This window comes from Oncorhynchus mykiss, chromosome 8 (genome assembly GCF_057628025.1).
Source record: "Oncorhynchus mykiss isolate SJ-2025 chromosome 8, ASM5762802v1, whole genome shotgun sequence".
NCBI lineage: Eukaryota > Metazoa > Chordata > Actinopteri > Salmoniformes > Salmonidae > Oncorhynchus > Oncorhynchus mykiss.
Genome location: NC_143029.1, coordinates 78217798 through 78236091, shown reverse-complemented (window position 1 = coordinate 78236091; position 18294 = coordinate 78217798). Strand labels below are relative to the sequence as shown.

The 18294-nt window shown below is 39.5% G+C and overlaps 1 protein-coding gene across 2 annotated transcripts; it reads right to left on the bottom strand.

The window, feature by feature from the left end:
- Positions 1–2387: 2387 nt before the first annotated feature.
- On the bottom strand, positions 2388–17790 carry LOC110530652 (carbonic anhydrase 4-like). 2 transcript variants are annotated; one of them, XM_021613869.3, is made up of 9 exons: positions 17709–17790; positions 13578–13644; positions 13454–13480; positions 12590–12760; positions 10578–10726; positions 10049–10144; positions 9856–9934; positions 9528–9691; positions 2388–3653 (listed from the first exon to the last, which is right to left on the bottom strand). In XM_021613869.3, the coding sequence occupies exons 2-9, from the start codon at positions 13642–13644 to the stop codon at positions 3447–3449; spliced, it is 960 nt and encodes a 319-aa protein (XP_021469544.3). In that variant the 5' UTR covers positions 17709–17790; the 3' UTR covers positions 2388–3446. The 2 variants fall into 2 exon arrangements, with proteins under 2 accessions (XP_021469544.3, XP_090038810.1); XM_090182684.1 differs by lacking the exon at positions 17709–17790 and adding an exon at positions 16946–17091.
- Between the last annotated feature and the right edge of the window lie 504 nt (positions 17791–18294).

The window sequence follows — 18294 nt, the reverse complement described above, 5'->3', positions numbered from 1 at the left end:
AATGGTGTGGGCGTATACCGGTCATTAAAAAATGTATGCGGGAGTACCCCAACAACAGAATGGTGTGGGCGTATACCGGTCATTAAAAAATGTATGCGGGAGTACCCCAACAACAGAATGGTGTGGGCGTATACCGGTCATTAAAAAATGTATGCGGGAGTACCCCAACAACAGAATGGTGTGGGCGTATACCGGTCATTAAAAAATGTATGCGGGAGTACCCCAACAACAGAATGGTGTGGGCGTATACCGGTCATTAAAAAATGTATGCGGGAGTACCCCAACAACAGAATGGTGTGGGCGTATACCGGTCATTAAAAAATGTATGCGGGAGTACCCCAACAACAGAATGGTGTGGGCGTATACCGGTCATTAAAAAATGTATGCGGGAGTACCCCAACAACAGAATGGTGTGGGCGTATACCAGTCATTAAAAAATGTATGCGGGAGTACCCCAACAACAGAATGGTGTGGGCGTATACCGGTCATTAAAAAATGTATGCGGGAGTACCCCAACAACAGAATGGTGTGGGCGTATACCAGTCATTACATTTTTTTATGCGGGAGTACCCCAACGACAGAATGGTGTTGGTGTATACCGGTCACTAAAAAAATTATGCGGTAGACTTCTGTTTGGCCAACTCATCCTCCTCAGGAGGATTATATCATCCTCAATGAGGAACTAGCAAGCACTTTTGTTTCAAGTTTAAGGTGCGTTTTTTTAAGTGTTTTTTTCTCTCCAATATTTGCTTTGGTCACAAATCCAAGTTTAGCATGAGTCAATAATATTATTTGGGAATTAATTAACAGAATATGAACTTTAAAAGTGAGATTTTCACTGGACAGTTACTTTGAAACTGCAACATTTTCTCTCAGCCTCATGGCAAATGTGTAGAGTAATAGGAAATGTGCTTTAATACCACAGAACCTTCTCTCATCCTCATCACAACATGTAAAGAATAGCAAGAGATGAGCTATAAAACAGCTATTTTTTATTTGCAGAATTGCAGGAAATTTGCTTTAAAACTGCTACAATTCTTCTCAGATTCATGATAAAAAGTGTAGAATAGCATTATAAAAACTGCAGTTACTTTAAAACTGCAACATTTTCTCTTTGCCCCACGGCGAAATATAATAGAATTGCAGGAAATGCCATTCCATTATAAAATGGAAAAAAACGAATCTGCGGATGACTCCCCGGACCACCATCTACTGTTCCTCCACCCCAATATCTACACCACAATTCCACATTTGGTACATCTTCCTCCTGCAGACCAAGTCCCTCTAGTTATCAGGACTGGAAATATAAATCCAATGGATGATGATAATGATTATTATTATTATACCATACAAAATAATGACATAATCCACCATAGTATCATTTATTTCAGCTAAAGTATACAGATTGCAGTCTACCCTTTAAAAATAAATAATCATTTGAAAATAAATCTGGGGATGACAAAGGACAATCAAAACAAGAATTAGATTTGATTTTCAAAATTCCATGTATTGGCTGTTTTAGTTTTTGAAAGCAATATTTTTTCTTGGCTTATTGTATTGGAGGTGATTGGATAATTTAAACAACAACACAAATACACAATGCTACAAATACATTTCATACATTTCCAATGTTCATAACCCCTCCATCGTTCAATAGCCTACATGCACACACACATCCACTATTTGTTTGCTGTTGTATTTGTGCTGTTGCCAGTGTCTTCTGTCTGTGTTGGCCGTTTTGCCTTGAAATGTTTTTTTTCTTCTTTATTTTTATTCCAGCCCCCTGACCCCAGAGGAGGCCTTCTGTCTCTGGCCAGGCTGCCATTGCAAATAAGACTTTATTCTTAATTGACTTGCCTGGCTAAATAAAGGTTAAATAAATAATAAAACCTCCAAATGCAGTTATCTTGCTCTCTCTGTGTTCACCCATCCATTTCTTCCCCTCACTTTCTTTAATATCCTCATAGAGGTACATTGTTTGTTCAAATAGTTTTCACACTATTTTATACAAATTCTCAAACTCATTGTTATTTTCATTACATATAGTGATTATGTCTTTCTTTGAAGTAAGAAGTAATTGTTTGGAGACAGTCAGTTGCTCTACTAGCAGTTACAGTAATTAAATTGTCAGTCTATATATATATTTTAATCAAAATGCATATTTTTTTGGTAGAAATGCCTTCTTGAACATGTGAACTTTCACTGTGGAAAGAATTCATCATCTGGTTGATGCCCAGTGGGAAGGATATGATGAAAGTGTGTCAGTCTGCCATGATGAATCATAATCAATGGATATGCAGGTCAGACTCTACAGTTAAATAGTTTGCTAGCTGTTGTGTATAGTAACTAAAGACTTTACTTAGTAACAAAAGGTCCAGGCAGAGAGGTAAGTTTTAACATGGCTTTACTCACATCCAACTTATCATTCTCCCAGTCTGCATTGCATCACCTCTTTATCCATACAAGTAATTCATCTTGGCCTTTCTAACAGTGACACCTTGTGGTGAACATATTAAGTGAAAACAACATCTACCCTTACCTTAAAACAAAGCCCATTTCTGAAATGTGTGTACACACGCCGTATCTTTTGATCATCCTGCTGTTGCAGGAATTGTTTAAAAATATTTCTATGTTGTCATTTCCCTTCTTGTGTAATCCCTTACAAAGCTCATGTTGGGTACTATATTTCTGAATCATTGCTTTAAAAAAAATTCAAAAGCAGAATGGAGCATTAAAATATGTTTGGATATACAGTACCAGTCAAACGTTTGGACACATCTACTCATTGAAGGGTTTTTATTTATATTTACTATTTTCTACATTGTAGAATAATACTGAGACATCAAAACTATGAAATAAAGAGAAGAATTGAAGCAACTCCCCAAATACAGTATGCCAAGCTTGTAGTGTCATACCCAAGAAGACTCAATTCTGTTATCGCTGCCAGGTGATTCAACAAAGTATGGAGTAAAGGGTCTGAATACTTATGTAAATGTGATATTTCCATTTTTAATTTGTAATATATTATCAAACATTTCTAAAAACCTATTTTTGCTATGTTATTATGGGGTATTATGTGTAGATTGATGAGGGAAAAAAACAATGTAATACATTTTAGAATAAGGCTGTAATGTAACAAAATGAGGAACAAGTCAAGGATTTCTGAACACTTTCCGAAGGCACTGTATATTAGTTTGTTAGTGTCTGCAAATTGACTGTACTTCTGTTTTGGTATTTAAATAATTTTTTTTAGATAATATTAATTACATGTCTAAATAATGATGTTTTGATATGAAATAAGTTTATATTTTGCTATGATTGTTGTTTTTTCCAATAGTTTCTCCATGGGGTCAAAATGACCCATGTGGTAATCAATGTAAAGTATTTAGCTTTAGAGTTAATGGAGACATGGAAGTACGCTTCAGGTGAGGCATTACTTGCCGACACTAAACCCTCAGCAGCATCCAGGCCAGGGCCATAAGGCCCAGAGAGGAGCACTTTGTGGAGGCTCCTGACACTGGCGGGGCTGTGGTTGGGCTGCTCTGGGTCGTCACCATCCTGCCGTTGACAGGCTGGATGTTCCTGAAGACATTGGTCATCAAGGCAGAGGTGGAGTTGTGGTCAATGTGCAATGTTGTGCTGAAGAGATCAATCTGAGGGGAGAAGCTTAATTAATTGCAGATTGGATCATAGACATAAGTGTGACATCAGGTTGGCCCAATGGTAGTAACGTGAAATCAACTAAACTTTGTGGCAAATTGCTCTCCAAGTAAATAAATAAATCACCCCCAAAAAACTTTCAGGCATGTAATTGCATTTTGATTAAAAGTTAGATTAAAACCAGACAAATTCCTGAAATGTGTGTACAGTTGAAGTCGGAAGTTTACATACACTTAGATTGGAGTCATTAAAACTCATTTTTCAACCACTCCACAAATTTCTTCTAGTGGGACAACTTCCGTTGAAACTCTTTATTATATATCTATATCTATACACATGTAAATTAACAACAATATTCATATTAATTTCAATTCAAAAAAAATAATCATGAATATTATGGGTATTAAACATTTATGTACATATGTGTCTTATATCGGCTGAACGACTAAATTCTTGTACATATATTTTAAACCATGTGAAGGGATGATTGATGGGGAACCAATTATCACTTGGCTCCACAATGTCTGTGTGCCAGTCACTCCCTACTTTTCTCATCGGGGAGAGGAGGATGGCAGTGTCTGGAACCGTTCTATGTTCCCTCTCTCGTTGCCCTTATCTTGACCTAAAGGCTCACTTTCCTCTCCGTGAGCTTGTACAGAATTGGTTGTATTTGGGATGGGGGTGTCTAAGATGACAATTGATATATATCATTGGGTGGGGGTAATGTCTTGGTACCATTTTGTACCAAGGATGAGATAAGAGCTTTTTTTAGGAGACCAAACTGAACGATAATTTATAGCCAATGCTGTCTGGCTAGGGGGTACTCCTCTCTGAAGTAAAGTCTTTCTTTGTGTAAGTTCCTAAGACCTGTGGTTTGTCATGTCGTCTAGGGGGGGTGGATCTTTGCTATAAAAGATCCCAGTTGCCATTATGTTGACGACTCTCAACTTTTCATTAGAGATACTGAAATGTTGAAAGTCAAAATGCTATTGCAAAAGCTTAATTATTATTAAAGGTGAAGATTAAGCATAACTCTGACTGGTGTGTGATTTGCTCTCTCATATGCTCTCTCATATGCTCTCTCTAATTCTCTCTTTCTTTCTCTCTCTCGGAGGACCTGAGCCCTACGACCATGCCCCAGGAATACCTGACATGATGACTCTTTGCTGTCCCCAGTCCACCTGACTGTGCTGCTGCTCCAGTTTCAACTATTCTGCCTTATTATTATTCGACCATGCTGGTCATTTATGAACATTTGAACATCTTGACCATGTTTTGTTATAATCTCCACCCGGCACAGCCAGAAGAGGACTGGCCACCCCACATAGCCTGGTTCCTCTCTAGGTTTCTTCCTAGGTTTTGGCCTTTCTAGGGAGTTTTTACTAGCCACCGTGCTTCTTCACCTGCATTGCTTGCTGTTTGGGGTTTTAGGCTGGGTTTCTGTACAGCACTTTGAGATATCAGCTGATGTACGAAGGGCTATATAAAATAAATTTGATTGATTGAATTTGATTGATCTCTCATCATTTGGTAATTAAGGAAATTTCCACCACAATTCATTCTCTTGCCTTTCTAAGAGAATGGTCTCTCAAAAAAAATGTCTGGTTGGTTTTTCTTTGGATTTTCTCCTACCATATCTGCTATGTTATATTCTCTTACATTATTATAACATTTCCACAATCTTCAAAGGGTTTTCTTTCCAATTATATGCATATCCTGGCTTCAGGGCCTGAGCTACATGCAGTTTACTTGGGCACGTCATGCAGACAGGAAGAGGAGTTTTAACAGGAAGAGAAGTTTTAACAAATTATAGTTTTGGCAAGACGGTTAGGACATCTACTTTGTGCATGACACACGTAATTTTTCCAGCAATTGTTTACAGACAGATTATTTCACTTATAATTCACTGTATCACAATTCCGGTTGGTCAGAAGTTTACATACACTAAGTTGACTGTGCCTTTAAACAGCTTGGAAAATTCCTGAAAATTATGTCATGTATTTAGAAGCTTCTGATAGGCTAATTGACATTATTTGAGTCAATTGGAGGTGTAGCTGTGGATGTATTAGGCCGACCTTCAAACAAAATGCCTAGTTGCTTGACAACATGGGAAAATCCCACATCATGAGAAAATCAAAATAATTTTAAAAAATCGTAGACCCCCACGAGTCTGGTTCACCCTTTCAAACTCCTGAAGGTACCACGTTCATCTGTACAAACAATAGTACGCAAGTATAAACACCATGGGACCACGCAGCTGTCAAACCACTCAGGAAGGAGACGCGTTCTGTCTCCTAGAGATGAATGTACTTTATTGCAAAAAGTGCAAACCAATCCCAGAACAACAGCAAAGGACCTTGTGAAGATGCTGGAGGAAACCGGTACAAAAGTATCGATATATGGCTTAAGGACAACAACTTCAAGGTATTGGAGTGGCCATCACAAAGCCCTGACCTCAATCCTACAGAACATTTGTGGGCAGAACTGAAAAAGCATGTGCGAGCAAGGAGGACTACAAACCTGACTCCGTTACGCCGGCTCTGTCAGGAGGAATGGGCCAAAATTCACCCAACTTATTGTGGGAAGCTTGTGGAAGGCTACCAGAAAAATTTGACCCAAGTTAAACAATTTAAAGGCAAGGCTACCAAGTACTAATTGACCCACTGGGAATGTGATGAAAGAAATAAAAGCTGAAATAAATCATTCTCTCTACTATTATTCTGACATTTCACATTCTTAACATAAAGTGGTGATCCTAACTGACCTAAAAAAAAGGGAATTTTTACTCAGACTAAATGTCAGGAATTGTGAAAAAACTGAGCTTAAATGTATTTATCTGTGGTGTATGTACACTTTCGACTTAAACTGTATATTCATGAGTTTTTGCAGAGCCAGTTACATCACATATGAATTATATTTTTTTGTACTACCCCAGTGGATATTACATCTTCTCCCTTACTGTGTAATCCGTTACAACCCAGCTAGGGCATAACGTTCTGATAACCATATGTTTCTTAGATCTTGGCAAGTGTCACGACTTCTACCGAAGTCGTTGCCTCTCCTTGTTCGGGCGGTGCTCGGCGGTCGACGTCACCGGCCTTTTAGCCATCATTGATCCATTTTTCATTTTCCATTGGTTTTGTCTTGTCTTCCCACTGCTAAACTACAAAGCATTACATGGGCTTGCTCCTACCTATCTCTCTGATTTGGTCCTGCCGTACATACCTACACGTACGCTACGGTCACCAGACGCAGGCCTCCTAATTGTCCCTAGAATTTCTAAGCAAACAACTGGAGGGCAGGGCTTTCTCCTATAGAGCTCGATTTTTATGGAATGGTCTGCCTACCCATGTCAGAGACGCAAACTCAGTCTCAACCTTTAAGTCTTTACTGAAGACTCATCTCTTCAGTGGGTCATATGATTGAGTGTAGTCTGGCCCAGGAGTGGGAAGGTGAACGGAAAGGCTCTGGAGCAACGAACCGCCCTTGCTGTCTCTGCCTGGCCGGTTCCCCTCTTTCCACTGGGATTATCTGCCTCTAACCCTATTACAGGGGCTGAGTCACTGGCTTACTGGGGCTCTCTCATGCCGTCCCTGGAAGGGGTGCGTCACCTGAGTGGGTTGATTCACTGATGTGGTCGTCCTGTCTGGGTTGGCGCCCCCCCTTGGGTTGTGCCATGGAGGAGATCTTTGTGGGCTATACTCGGCCTTGTCTCAGGATGGTAAGTTGATGGTTGAAGATATCCCTCTAGTGGTGTGGGGGCTGTGCTTTGGCAAAGTGGGTGGGGTTATATCCTTCCTGTTTGGCCCTGTCCGGGGGTGTCCTCGGATGGGGCCACAGTGTCTCCTGACCCCTCCGGTCTCAGCCTCCAGTATTTATGCTGCAGTAGGTTATGTTTCGGGGGGCTAGGGTCAGTTTGTTATATCTGTAGTACTTCTCCTGTCCTATTCGGTGTCCTGTGTGAATTTAAGTGTGCTTTCTCTAATTCTTTCTTTCTCTCTTTCTTTCTCTCTCTCGGAGGACCTGAGCCCTAGGACCATGCCCCAGGACTACCTGACATGATGACTCCTTGCTGTCCCCAGTCCACCTGGCAGTGCTGCTGCTACAGTTTCAACTGTTCAACTGTTCTTATTATTCGACCATGCTGGTCATTTATGAACATTTGAACATCTTGGCCATGTTCTGTTATAATCTCCACCCGGCACAGCCAGAAGAGGACTGGCCACCCCACATAGCCTGGTTCCTCTCTAGGTTTTTTCCGAGGTTTTGGCCTTTCTAGGGAGTTTTTCCTAGTCACCGTGCTTCTACACCTGCATTGCTTGCTGTTTGGGGTTTTAGGCTGGGTTTCTGTACAGCACTTTGAGATATCAGCTGATGTACGAAGGGCTATATAAATACATTTGATTTGATTTGATTTTGAGGTGCGCGACGGGTCCTCGTACCCATGTTCGTTTGTGTATGTACATATTTAGTGTTTGGAGCATGTTAAGTGGACTTATTTTAAAAGACACTCCGTTTGACTCGCGCCTGACTTCCCTGCCACCTATACACACGACTCTGACAGCATGAGTGTGGTTGTCCTATGATTATTTTACATACAAACTTCCCACAACGTTCTGGGAATAGTGCATTTGGAACATTCTCAGCACATTTAAGGAACCTTTATTTTCTAGGTATTTCATTACTTTAACAGAATGTTTGTTAAAAGTTCAAACATGGTTACATGTCATTTAAATGTTGGTCATGTTCTAGGAATGTTCTCCAACTGGTTTGACATTCGGAATGTTCTCAAATAATTCAGAGAATGTTAAGGCAAAAAAAATGCTCTTTACCTGACTCTCTTTTCAAAGATGTCTAGAAATGCAGACATGTGTGCTCTTCTAAGAAGCAATCACTCCCCCATTGCTGACTACAAACTATCTATAAATGGGCTAATAACTCACTAACTAACAAAGGATATTAACAAATGTGCACAGGTTGCTACATGTTGCTCTCACTTTGATCTCAAAACAAGCACATCAACTCACAACCGCTCATGTTGTAAAAACAGTCCCGTTCAAAGTAAATGGCATTGGTCCATTTTCATGTAGGCCTACTGCAGCTTTGATTGGTTATGGCGCACCAGACCACACCTAGAGTATGGGCCTGAGTCGTGCCTGTCAATGCAATAGAATTCTACTCCGATGCCTTCTGCCTTCTGCCTACAACAAAATATTTTGCATAGTTTATTTTCCATACTAAGTCTTGCATAGTTCGTTAGGTTTCGGTATGTTGCATTGAAAGTGGCTAATATTGCGTTGATTCTATCACAATTCCCACAGTAAAGGGAAACATTGATAGTGTTAACTAAAGGGAAAACTCTAGAAAGTTGAGTGAAGTTCAATCTCGTGCTTCTCTGCACATGCTGATATTTCTTCTGGGCAGCAGTCCCCGAGGGAACCTTGTGGTCTAGACACATCATTAAAAGAAACCTCTTATGTTCCTTGGACAGAGCACCTATGCATCACACCCAAAAGTGAGAAAATCACTGTTCAACTGTGCAAATATTGAAAATGAGGTTATATGATAACACATACGGGTTAATCTAAGAAGCATTTTCTAAGTGCATTCATTAATGGTTAATAACTGGATGTAAATGCTGGCTCAATATTTTGCAAACACTGACCAGTTATTGCACTATTTTGACCAATTCGATATAACTTTTTATTGGTTTATAATGCATTTACAAATTATTCAACAATTGTTAATAACATAATTATAACCCCTTTATAAATTCTTTACAAATGGTACCTTATTTTAAAGTGTTACCGATATGGGATTATAGTCCATGGTGTTGAGTTTATGGTATAATTGTTGTACAAACTCACCAAGTCCTGGCTGACTTTGATAGGGTCCTTGAACACGGTCCAAACCACAGCCTCGTTGCAATTTGGAGTGGTCAGGGAGCCAAGGTAACGGTAGTATTTGCTACGGTCCACCCCTTCCAGGAGCTCATCCAATGAAATAGCATGAGTAATGTTTACAATATCATCTTGAGGAAGAGAGAAAGAAAAAACGTATTCTAAAATCATATGCTACTGAAATTGAAGAAGAAAATTACTAATTTTGAATTCATAGAGAAAAAAATCATTACAAACTTTATTTTGAGAAAGTAGTTCTTTATCAAATCAGAACCAGTTAAATCTCTCCTCTCACCTTTTAGTGTGATGTTGGCCAAGTAGGATGTCAGAGTATTCCAGGCTGCTGGTGAACCAGTTGCATTACCCGGCATGGCCTGTTTGAAAAACAAAGACTTTAGTCATAAAAAAACAGCAATAAAACATTTAAATGCCTAATCTACTGTGGAAAAATGGATGCCATTTCTAAGAAAGTTAAAGCATCCTCTCACCTCTATGAAGAAGCCAAGAGCAGCGAGTCCCGTGCTGTCTGCAACGGCCGCAGTCGTGTTACCATTGAGCGACGACTTGGCATTTACTATGTGCAACTGAAAGGTGAAGCATAACAGTTGATATAAAAAGTTATCTGAATCCATTGGGAAATTCAAACGTTGGAATAAGACATTTAAAAAGGTAGACTACAATCGGCCATAATATACAGCTCTTCAAAGGTCACTAAGACCTTGATATTGACCCATTGCAGTGTGGTATATTTGCATCAGTATAAAAATTCACCACAGGTAACATGGGCTACATTCAGATTCTCTACTTTTCGCCCCAAGTACACTCATACATTTCTCCTCATGAATTTAAAAGGACCACAGGAAGAGTAGCTGCTGCTTCAGTAAAAGCTAATGGTGATTCAAATAAACAAACAAATGTAATGGACTAGTGTTTGGAATATGGTGGAAACTGCCTCCAGCCATGCATGCTCCAATCCATGAAGGGTGGTGGGGTGGGTTGCGCTGAACCTTTCTATACCTCCATGGGGTAGCGGGTTCCGTCCACTGTGTGCTCTGACCCAGGTACTGAGGTACCATTCCCCCAGTGGAGGTGGAACTGCAGGCTGTCATAGGCCTCAGACAGTGCCCCACCTGTAACCTGGACACCACTTGTCAGTTCCACTTTGACTGAAAGAAAGAGAGGAGGAACAAAAAGAGAGGAATTGGTTACATTTCGAACATTAAGGTTCCTGGTTTGGTACATACAGTACAAGTCAAAAGTTTGAACACACTTACTCATTCCAGTTTTTATTTTATTTTCTACATTGTTGGATAATAGTAAAGACATGAAAACTATGAAATAACACAATCATGTAGTAACCAAAAAAGGGATAAACAAATCAAAATATATTTCATATTTGAGATTCTTCAAAGTAGCCACCCTTTGCCTTGATGACAGCTTTGCCCACTCTTGGCCTTTTTTCAAACTGCTTCATGAGGTTGTCACCTGGAATGTATTTCATTGAACAGGTGTGCCTTCTTAAAAGTTCATTTGTGGACTTTATTTCCTTCTTAATGCGTTTGAGCCAATCGGTTGGGTTGTGACCGGGTAGAGGTGCAATACAAAAGATAGCAATATTTGGTAAAATACGAAGTCCATATTGTGGCAAGACCAGCTCAAATAAGCAAAGAGAAATGTCAGTCCATCATTACTTTAAGAAAATCATTTTGAAGTTTTCTTCAAGTGCAGTTGGTTCCAACCGCCGTGTCTTCGTGAGACTCAGAGTAGGTGAACAGATGGTCTCTTCATGTGTTGTTCCCACCGTGAAGCACGGAGGAGGAGTTGTTATGGTGTGGGGGTGCTTTGCTGGTGACACTGTCTGTGATTTAAGGCACACTTAACCAGCACGTCTACCACGGCATTCTGCAGCAATATGCCATCCCATTTGGTTTGCACTTAGTGGGACTATCACTTGTTTTTCAACAGGACAATGACCCACACACCTCCAGGCTGTGTAAGGGCTATTTGTCCAAGAAGTAGAGTGATGGAGTGCTGCATCAGATGACCTGGCCTTCACAATCACCCAACCTCAACCCAATTGAGATGGTTTGGGATCAGTTGGACTGCAGAGTGAAGGAAAGCAGCCAACAAGTGTTCAGCATATGTGGGAACTCCTTCAAGACTGCTGGAAAAGCATTCCAGGTGACTACTTCATGAAGCTGGTTGAGATAATGCCAAGAGTGTGCAAAGCTGTCATCAAGTCAAAGAGTGGCTTCTGTGAAGAATCTTAAACATAAATTATATTTTTCTTTGATTATCACTTTTTTTGGTAAGAACATGATTCCATATGTTTTATTTCATAGTTATGAGGTCAACACTTATTCTACAATATAGAAAATAGTAAAAATAAAGAAAAACCCTTGAATGAGTAGGTGTGTCCAAACTTTTGATTGGTACTGTACATTATCCTCAAGTGGGACTGTGTATGGATTGCAGTGGTGTAAAGTACTTAAATAAAAAATACTTTTAAGTACTGCTTTAGTAGTTTTTTGGGGTCTGTTTTTTGGGTCTGTAAAGTCTGTATTTAACTTTACTATTTATATATTTTTTAAACTTTTACTCCACTACATTCCTAATGAAAATAATGTACTTTTACTTACATTTTCCCTGACACCCAAAAGTACTTGTTACATTTTGTATACTTAGCAGGACAGGAAAATTGTCTAATTCACGCACTTCACTAAACACAAATGTTTCCTTTATGAATTTTGTCTGAGTGTTGAACTGTTCCCCTGGCAATCCGTAAATTAAAAAAATAATAATAATTGTGTTGTCTGGTTCTTAATATAAGACATTTTAAATGATTTATACTTTAAAACGAAATACTTGTAGACTTTACTTTACTCAAGTAGTATTTTACTGGGTGACTTTCACTTTTACTTGTGTCATTTTCTTTTAAGGTATCTTTACTTTTACTCAACTATGAAAATTGGGTACTTTTTCCACCACTGATGGATTGAGAAGGCAAGGCCTCCATTCAATCTCCTCACCAGTTTCGCCAGTGTTCTTGATATTCTTCATTGTAGAGTTGTCTCCGTATTTGGTGAAGTTGAATTCAGCCAGGTTTGCGTCGCCCACTGCCAACGCGGAGATGATGTTGATGGGAGACTGACGGGATCCATTGCAATGTTCACTGGCAATGGTGGACCAGGTGGTGTCATCTTAACGTGGAATTAATCATACAATGGTTTCAATATACCATTGTTTTATAAGTGTCATATAATATGCTAATACATACATTCTATAGCCTCTTATCCACTGCCATTACAATCACTTCAAGCAAATACTTAATGTACAATTTGTGAATAAAAATTACACTGAGTATACAAAACATTAACACCTGCTTTTTCCATGACAAAGACTGACCAGGTGAATCCATGTGAAAGCTTATTTATAGCACTTGTTAAAATGGCTTCAATCAGTGTAGATGGGGGGAAGAGACAGGTTAAAGAAGGAAGATACAGGTTAAAGAAGGTTTATTATGCCTTGTGACAATTGAGATTGTGTATCATTCAGCGGGTGAATCGGCAAGACAAAAGATTGAGGTGCCTTCAAACAGGGTATGGTAGTACGTGACAGGAGCACCGGCTTGTGTCAAGAACTGCAAAGCTGATTTGTTTTCATGCTCAACAGTTTTCCATGTGTATCAAGAATGTTCCACCACCCAAAGGACATCCAGCCAACTTGACACAACTGAGTCAACATGGGCCAGCATCCCTGTGGAATGCTTTCGACACCTTGTAGAGTCCATGCCCCGATGAATTGAGGCTGTCCAACTCAATATTAAGAAGGTGTTCCTAATGTTTGGTATACTCAGTGTACACTGTAACCATGGGGTTAAAATCAATACTTACTACAACTAGGATCATGGTAACACCACACTGTTCAAATTGAAAAGGGGAAAAGTTATGCAAAGAGTCACAAAATGTATAGCAGAAGACAGTCACAGGCCAACAAAATAATAAAATAATCGCTTACAAACTTCTGCAGCACTGTATCCAGTGGGGACAAGGATAGTCGCAATGATAACCACAAGTCGATTCATCTGAAAGCGAGATGAAGGCAATTATGAATGGAGAGCCCACTGAGCAGCGACTGACGCTGGATGTCCATGGATGTTAAAAAGTTGTTGAAATTTGGTCAGTCCGCCCTGGCTTTGATTTGAACATCTTCAAATGCAGATTTTTGGTCCGGTACGGACCGGCCTTGACTTCAACGTCACAACGTCCACAAAGATAGATGTTTATGATTGGTTCAGATCTGTCCCGGTCCGAACCAGCCTTGATTTGACCTAAAAGTAGACGTCTACATTTCACATGTTCGGAATCTACCGTACTCCACTATACTTTACTAGGCTCTACTGTGGTGTACTATGCTTTCTAAACTTGTGAAACATGGACGTCTATGATTGGTTCAGATTTGGTCCAGACTGACCAAATTTGGTCTTGTTTAGTGGTGAAGCTCATTAGTATAATACCCAGTGTGCTTTGCAAGTGTTCATTTTTACATTTCCATCTTGGTAATTTAGCAGACACGTTATCCAAAGTGACTTACAGTCATTGCATTCAAGTAAGGTAGATAAACAACCACATTTTAACGGCTTGCTGGGAGCCTGAACCTCTCACCTTGAACTCAAAAGGGCATTGCATAACATGAATAAAGGCAAATCACCTGGTTTGGATGGTATTCCTCCTGAGGTCTATTTAAAATCTTGGAACCAATTAGGTCCACTGTTAGTTGAAATGATTAACATAGCCGTTCACAAAGGGATGTAAATACAGCACTAATTTCGCTTTCGTAAAAAAAGGTAAGGAGGCCAACAAGTGCTCTCACTATCTCCCTTTAACAGATATTAAACTATTTTCTCAAATCATGCCGTCCCGTCTCAAAACTCAAAACCCAAATTGGTACATCCGAACCAAAGCGGGTTTGTAAAAAACGATTATCCCCGATAACCTCTGTTGTCTATTACATATCTAACATGCTTCATCAGAAACCAAAGCTCCCTGGGCAGTTCTCTCTCTCAACGCAGAAAAAGCTTTTGATGAATTAGAATGGTCACATCTTTGGTCAGTTTTGGAACGTACAGTATGGGACTTGGCTCCAATTTCATTGATATGATTACAATACTGTATGCCAATCCCTCAGCCATAGTAATAACAGGCAATACCTGCTCTGTTCGGTTCCAAATAACTAGAAGTAGCAGGAAAGGTCATCCCATCTCACCACTGTTTTTTATTGTCTATGGAACCGCTGGCCTAGGCAAATTTGACAATCGAAAGAAATTACACTAATATCTTTCAATTCTGCAGATCACATTATCTCATTATACAGCGATGATATCTTACTTTATCTAGACAATATATCTCAATCCCACCCAAACGCTGGTTCAAATTCAGTTCCATCTCAAGTTATAAAATAAATCCAACCAAATCTGCCCTACTGCCTCTTAAGACCCAGATAGAGGACTACATTTCTACTTAAAATATTTGGGAATAGATATATTTCCTTCCTTAGATACAATCATTGCTAGAAACTTTTACAATTCTCTCCATGGGACGGTTGAGCTAACATGAGCTAACGTGATTAGCATGAGGTTGTAAGAAACATCTGAGGTGGGCAGAAAGCTTAAATTATTGTTAATCTAACTACACTGTCCAATTTACAGTAGATAATACAGTGAAAGAATATCATGCTATTGTTTGAGGAGAGTGAACAGTTATGAACTTAAAAATGTATTAAATAACGAATTAGGCACATTTGGGCAGAAATGCAATGGTTCATTGGATTAGTCTAAAACTTTGCACATACACTACTGCCATCTAGTGGCCAAAATCTAAATGGTGCCTAAACTGGAATAATACATTGTGGCCTTTCTCTTGCATTTCAAAGAGGATAGAAAAAATCTGATAAAAAAACTTTTTTTTACCTTTGTATTATACCAGATCTTTTACCAGATCTAATGTGTTGTATTTTCCTACATTCGTTTCAAATTTGCATAAAGTTCAAAGTGTTTCCTTTAAAACAGTATCAAGAATATGCATATCCTTGCTTCAGGTCCTGAGCTACAGGCAGTTAAATTTGGGTATGTCATTTTAGGTGAATATTGAAACAAAGGGTCCGATCCTTAAAGAGGTTTTTAATCTAACAGCACTGTCCAATTTACAGTAGCTATTACAGTGAAAATATACCATGCTATTTTTTCAGGAGAGTGCACAACAACAAAAAACATTTATCACGGCAACTGGTTTGATACATTCACCTCTGAAAGTAAATAATGTACTTACATTCAGTAATCTTACTCTGATTTGTCATCCTGAGGGTCCCAGAGATAAATTGTAGCATAGTTTTGTTAGATAAAATAAATGTTATATTCAAATGTAGGAACTGGGTTCTAGAGTTTGAACCCCTGCTGCCAGCATCCCGGATTCGCCTCTTCACTGTTGATGTTGAGACTGGTGTTTTGGAGGTTGCTATTTAATGAAGCTGCCTGTTGAGGACTTGTGAGGCGTCTGTTTCTCAAACTAGACACTCTAATATACCTGTCCTCTTGCTCAGTTGTGCACCGGGGCCTCCCACCACTCTTTCTATTCTGGTTAGATCCAGTTTGCACTGTTCTGTGAAGGGAGTAGTACACAGCGTTGAATGAGATCTTCAGTTTCTTGGCAATTTCTCGGAACAAGAATAGACTGACGAGTTTCAGAAGAAAGGTCTTTGTTTCTGGCCATTTTGAGCCTGTAACTGAACCCACAAATGCTGATGCTCTAGATACTCAACTAGTGTAATGGAGGCCAGTTGTATTGCTTCTTTAATCAGAACAACAGTTTTCAGATGTGCTAACGTAATTGCGAAAGGCCTTATAAAAATTATCAACTTGGATTAGCTAACACAGCGTACATTGGAACACAGGAGTGATGGTTGCTGATAATGAGCCTCGGTTCGCCTATGTAGATATTTCATAAACAAATCAGCCGTTTCCAGCTACAATAGTCATTTACAACAGTAACAATGTCTACACTGTATTACTGATCAATTTGATGTTATTTTAGACGGACAAAAAAAATTGCTTTTCTTTCAAAAACAAGGACATTTCTAAGTGACCCCAAGCTTTTGAACGGTAGTATGTTTTCAGTATATACCGAACAAAAATATAAATGAAACATTCAAAGTGGAAATTACAAACTTTAGAAGCCTTTTTAAACCTCAAATACACTACAAAGGTTTCAATCTCCTGCAACAGGGTGATCAAATTTAGATCCTGTCTGTAAAATCACATCATGGCCCCATTTCCATCATGGCCACCTAATCATGCCCCTCATTCCACATTGGCAAATAACACTCCTCACCTCTCCACCTGATAGCTGATGTGTGGTGCGCGTTCTGGCACAGATGGTTGCCATGCATCACCCAAGTGGGTGCTACACATTTATGGTGGATGAGGTGAGTTTGCCCCCCATTACAGCACTTTGAGCAGCTGGAAAGGCAATATATAAATGCAATCAATTAAAATGATTTAGTTATTATAGTAAGTTAAGCGTATTATAGTAGGTATAACTCAGCAGAGCCTGTGTTACAAAGGCCAAAATGTGGTTCTGGCACTTTAAGAGCTGCTAATGCTCCTATGACTTAATGGGCATGTACTGTACCTCCGCCCAGGCATTGCTGACGCATGCCAGCTCTTACAACGCCTTTATAGGTATTTTAAGTATCAGCTATCCACATCGATGACACAGTAGATGTGGTACCCAATCATTGGTTGATGCATGCCACGTCTTAGCAGGGGAACATGGACACAATGTTTGTCGGGAAAGGCTGGCATTAAAACTCCACCTTCACCTGTTGTTGGGTATCTTCCAGCTTCTAGTGCAAAACTCAATTAATTGTTTTAGTTTCCTTCGTGTGTCCCAGCAGCAAACGTAAGTAAATATACTTTTTTTTTTACTATTTTCCCTGATGTGGCTCTAAATGGCATAAATGCATTAAAACAGATGTTACTTCTTAGCCCAGCCTAGTCAATGAGGTGTGTGCCACTTCAAACATGTCATATCTTAAAAGCAGGGTATATTGTGCCATAAATGTATGTTTGCATGAATGCCAGACTCCTCTTACCTTGAAGCTGCACCTGTCTTCACCTCTCCGTCCTGTGCACTCAGCCTCCCATCCTCCCTCATTTTATTCAGTCGTACACCTCAACTAGAAATGATAAACACGCCTCCTTTTTTCAATACGCTTGGGGGGTTTCAAGTTGTGTAATACTGTAAAAAGAACACCCATTTGAAAAGCAGAAAGTTAGGTGAGGTTTGCCAGCAAAGATATGCAGTACCTAATGAAAGACTAACTTGGACCTCATTTATTTTTATTTTACTAGGCAAGTCAGTTCAGAACAAATTCTTATTTACAGGGGCGGCCTAGGAACAGCAGGTTAACTGCCTTGTTCAGGGGCAGAACTACAGCTTTTTCCTTGTCAGCTCGGTGATTCGGTCTAGCAACCTTTTGGTTACCAGTCCAACGCTCTAACCACTAGGCTACCTGCCGCCCCTCATAGTGACACAACCAGTCAACCTAGATAAAGTGACATGATTTAACAGTAGGCTATTTGGAATACAGTTCATCATAGTGTTTTAAACAGTACAATTGCTCCAGACAAAATTCATCTAAAATGGCAATTTATTTGCAACCTGACTGAATAGATGAA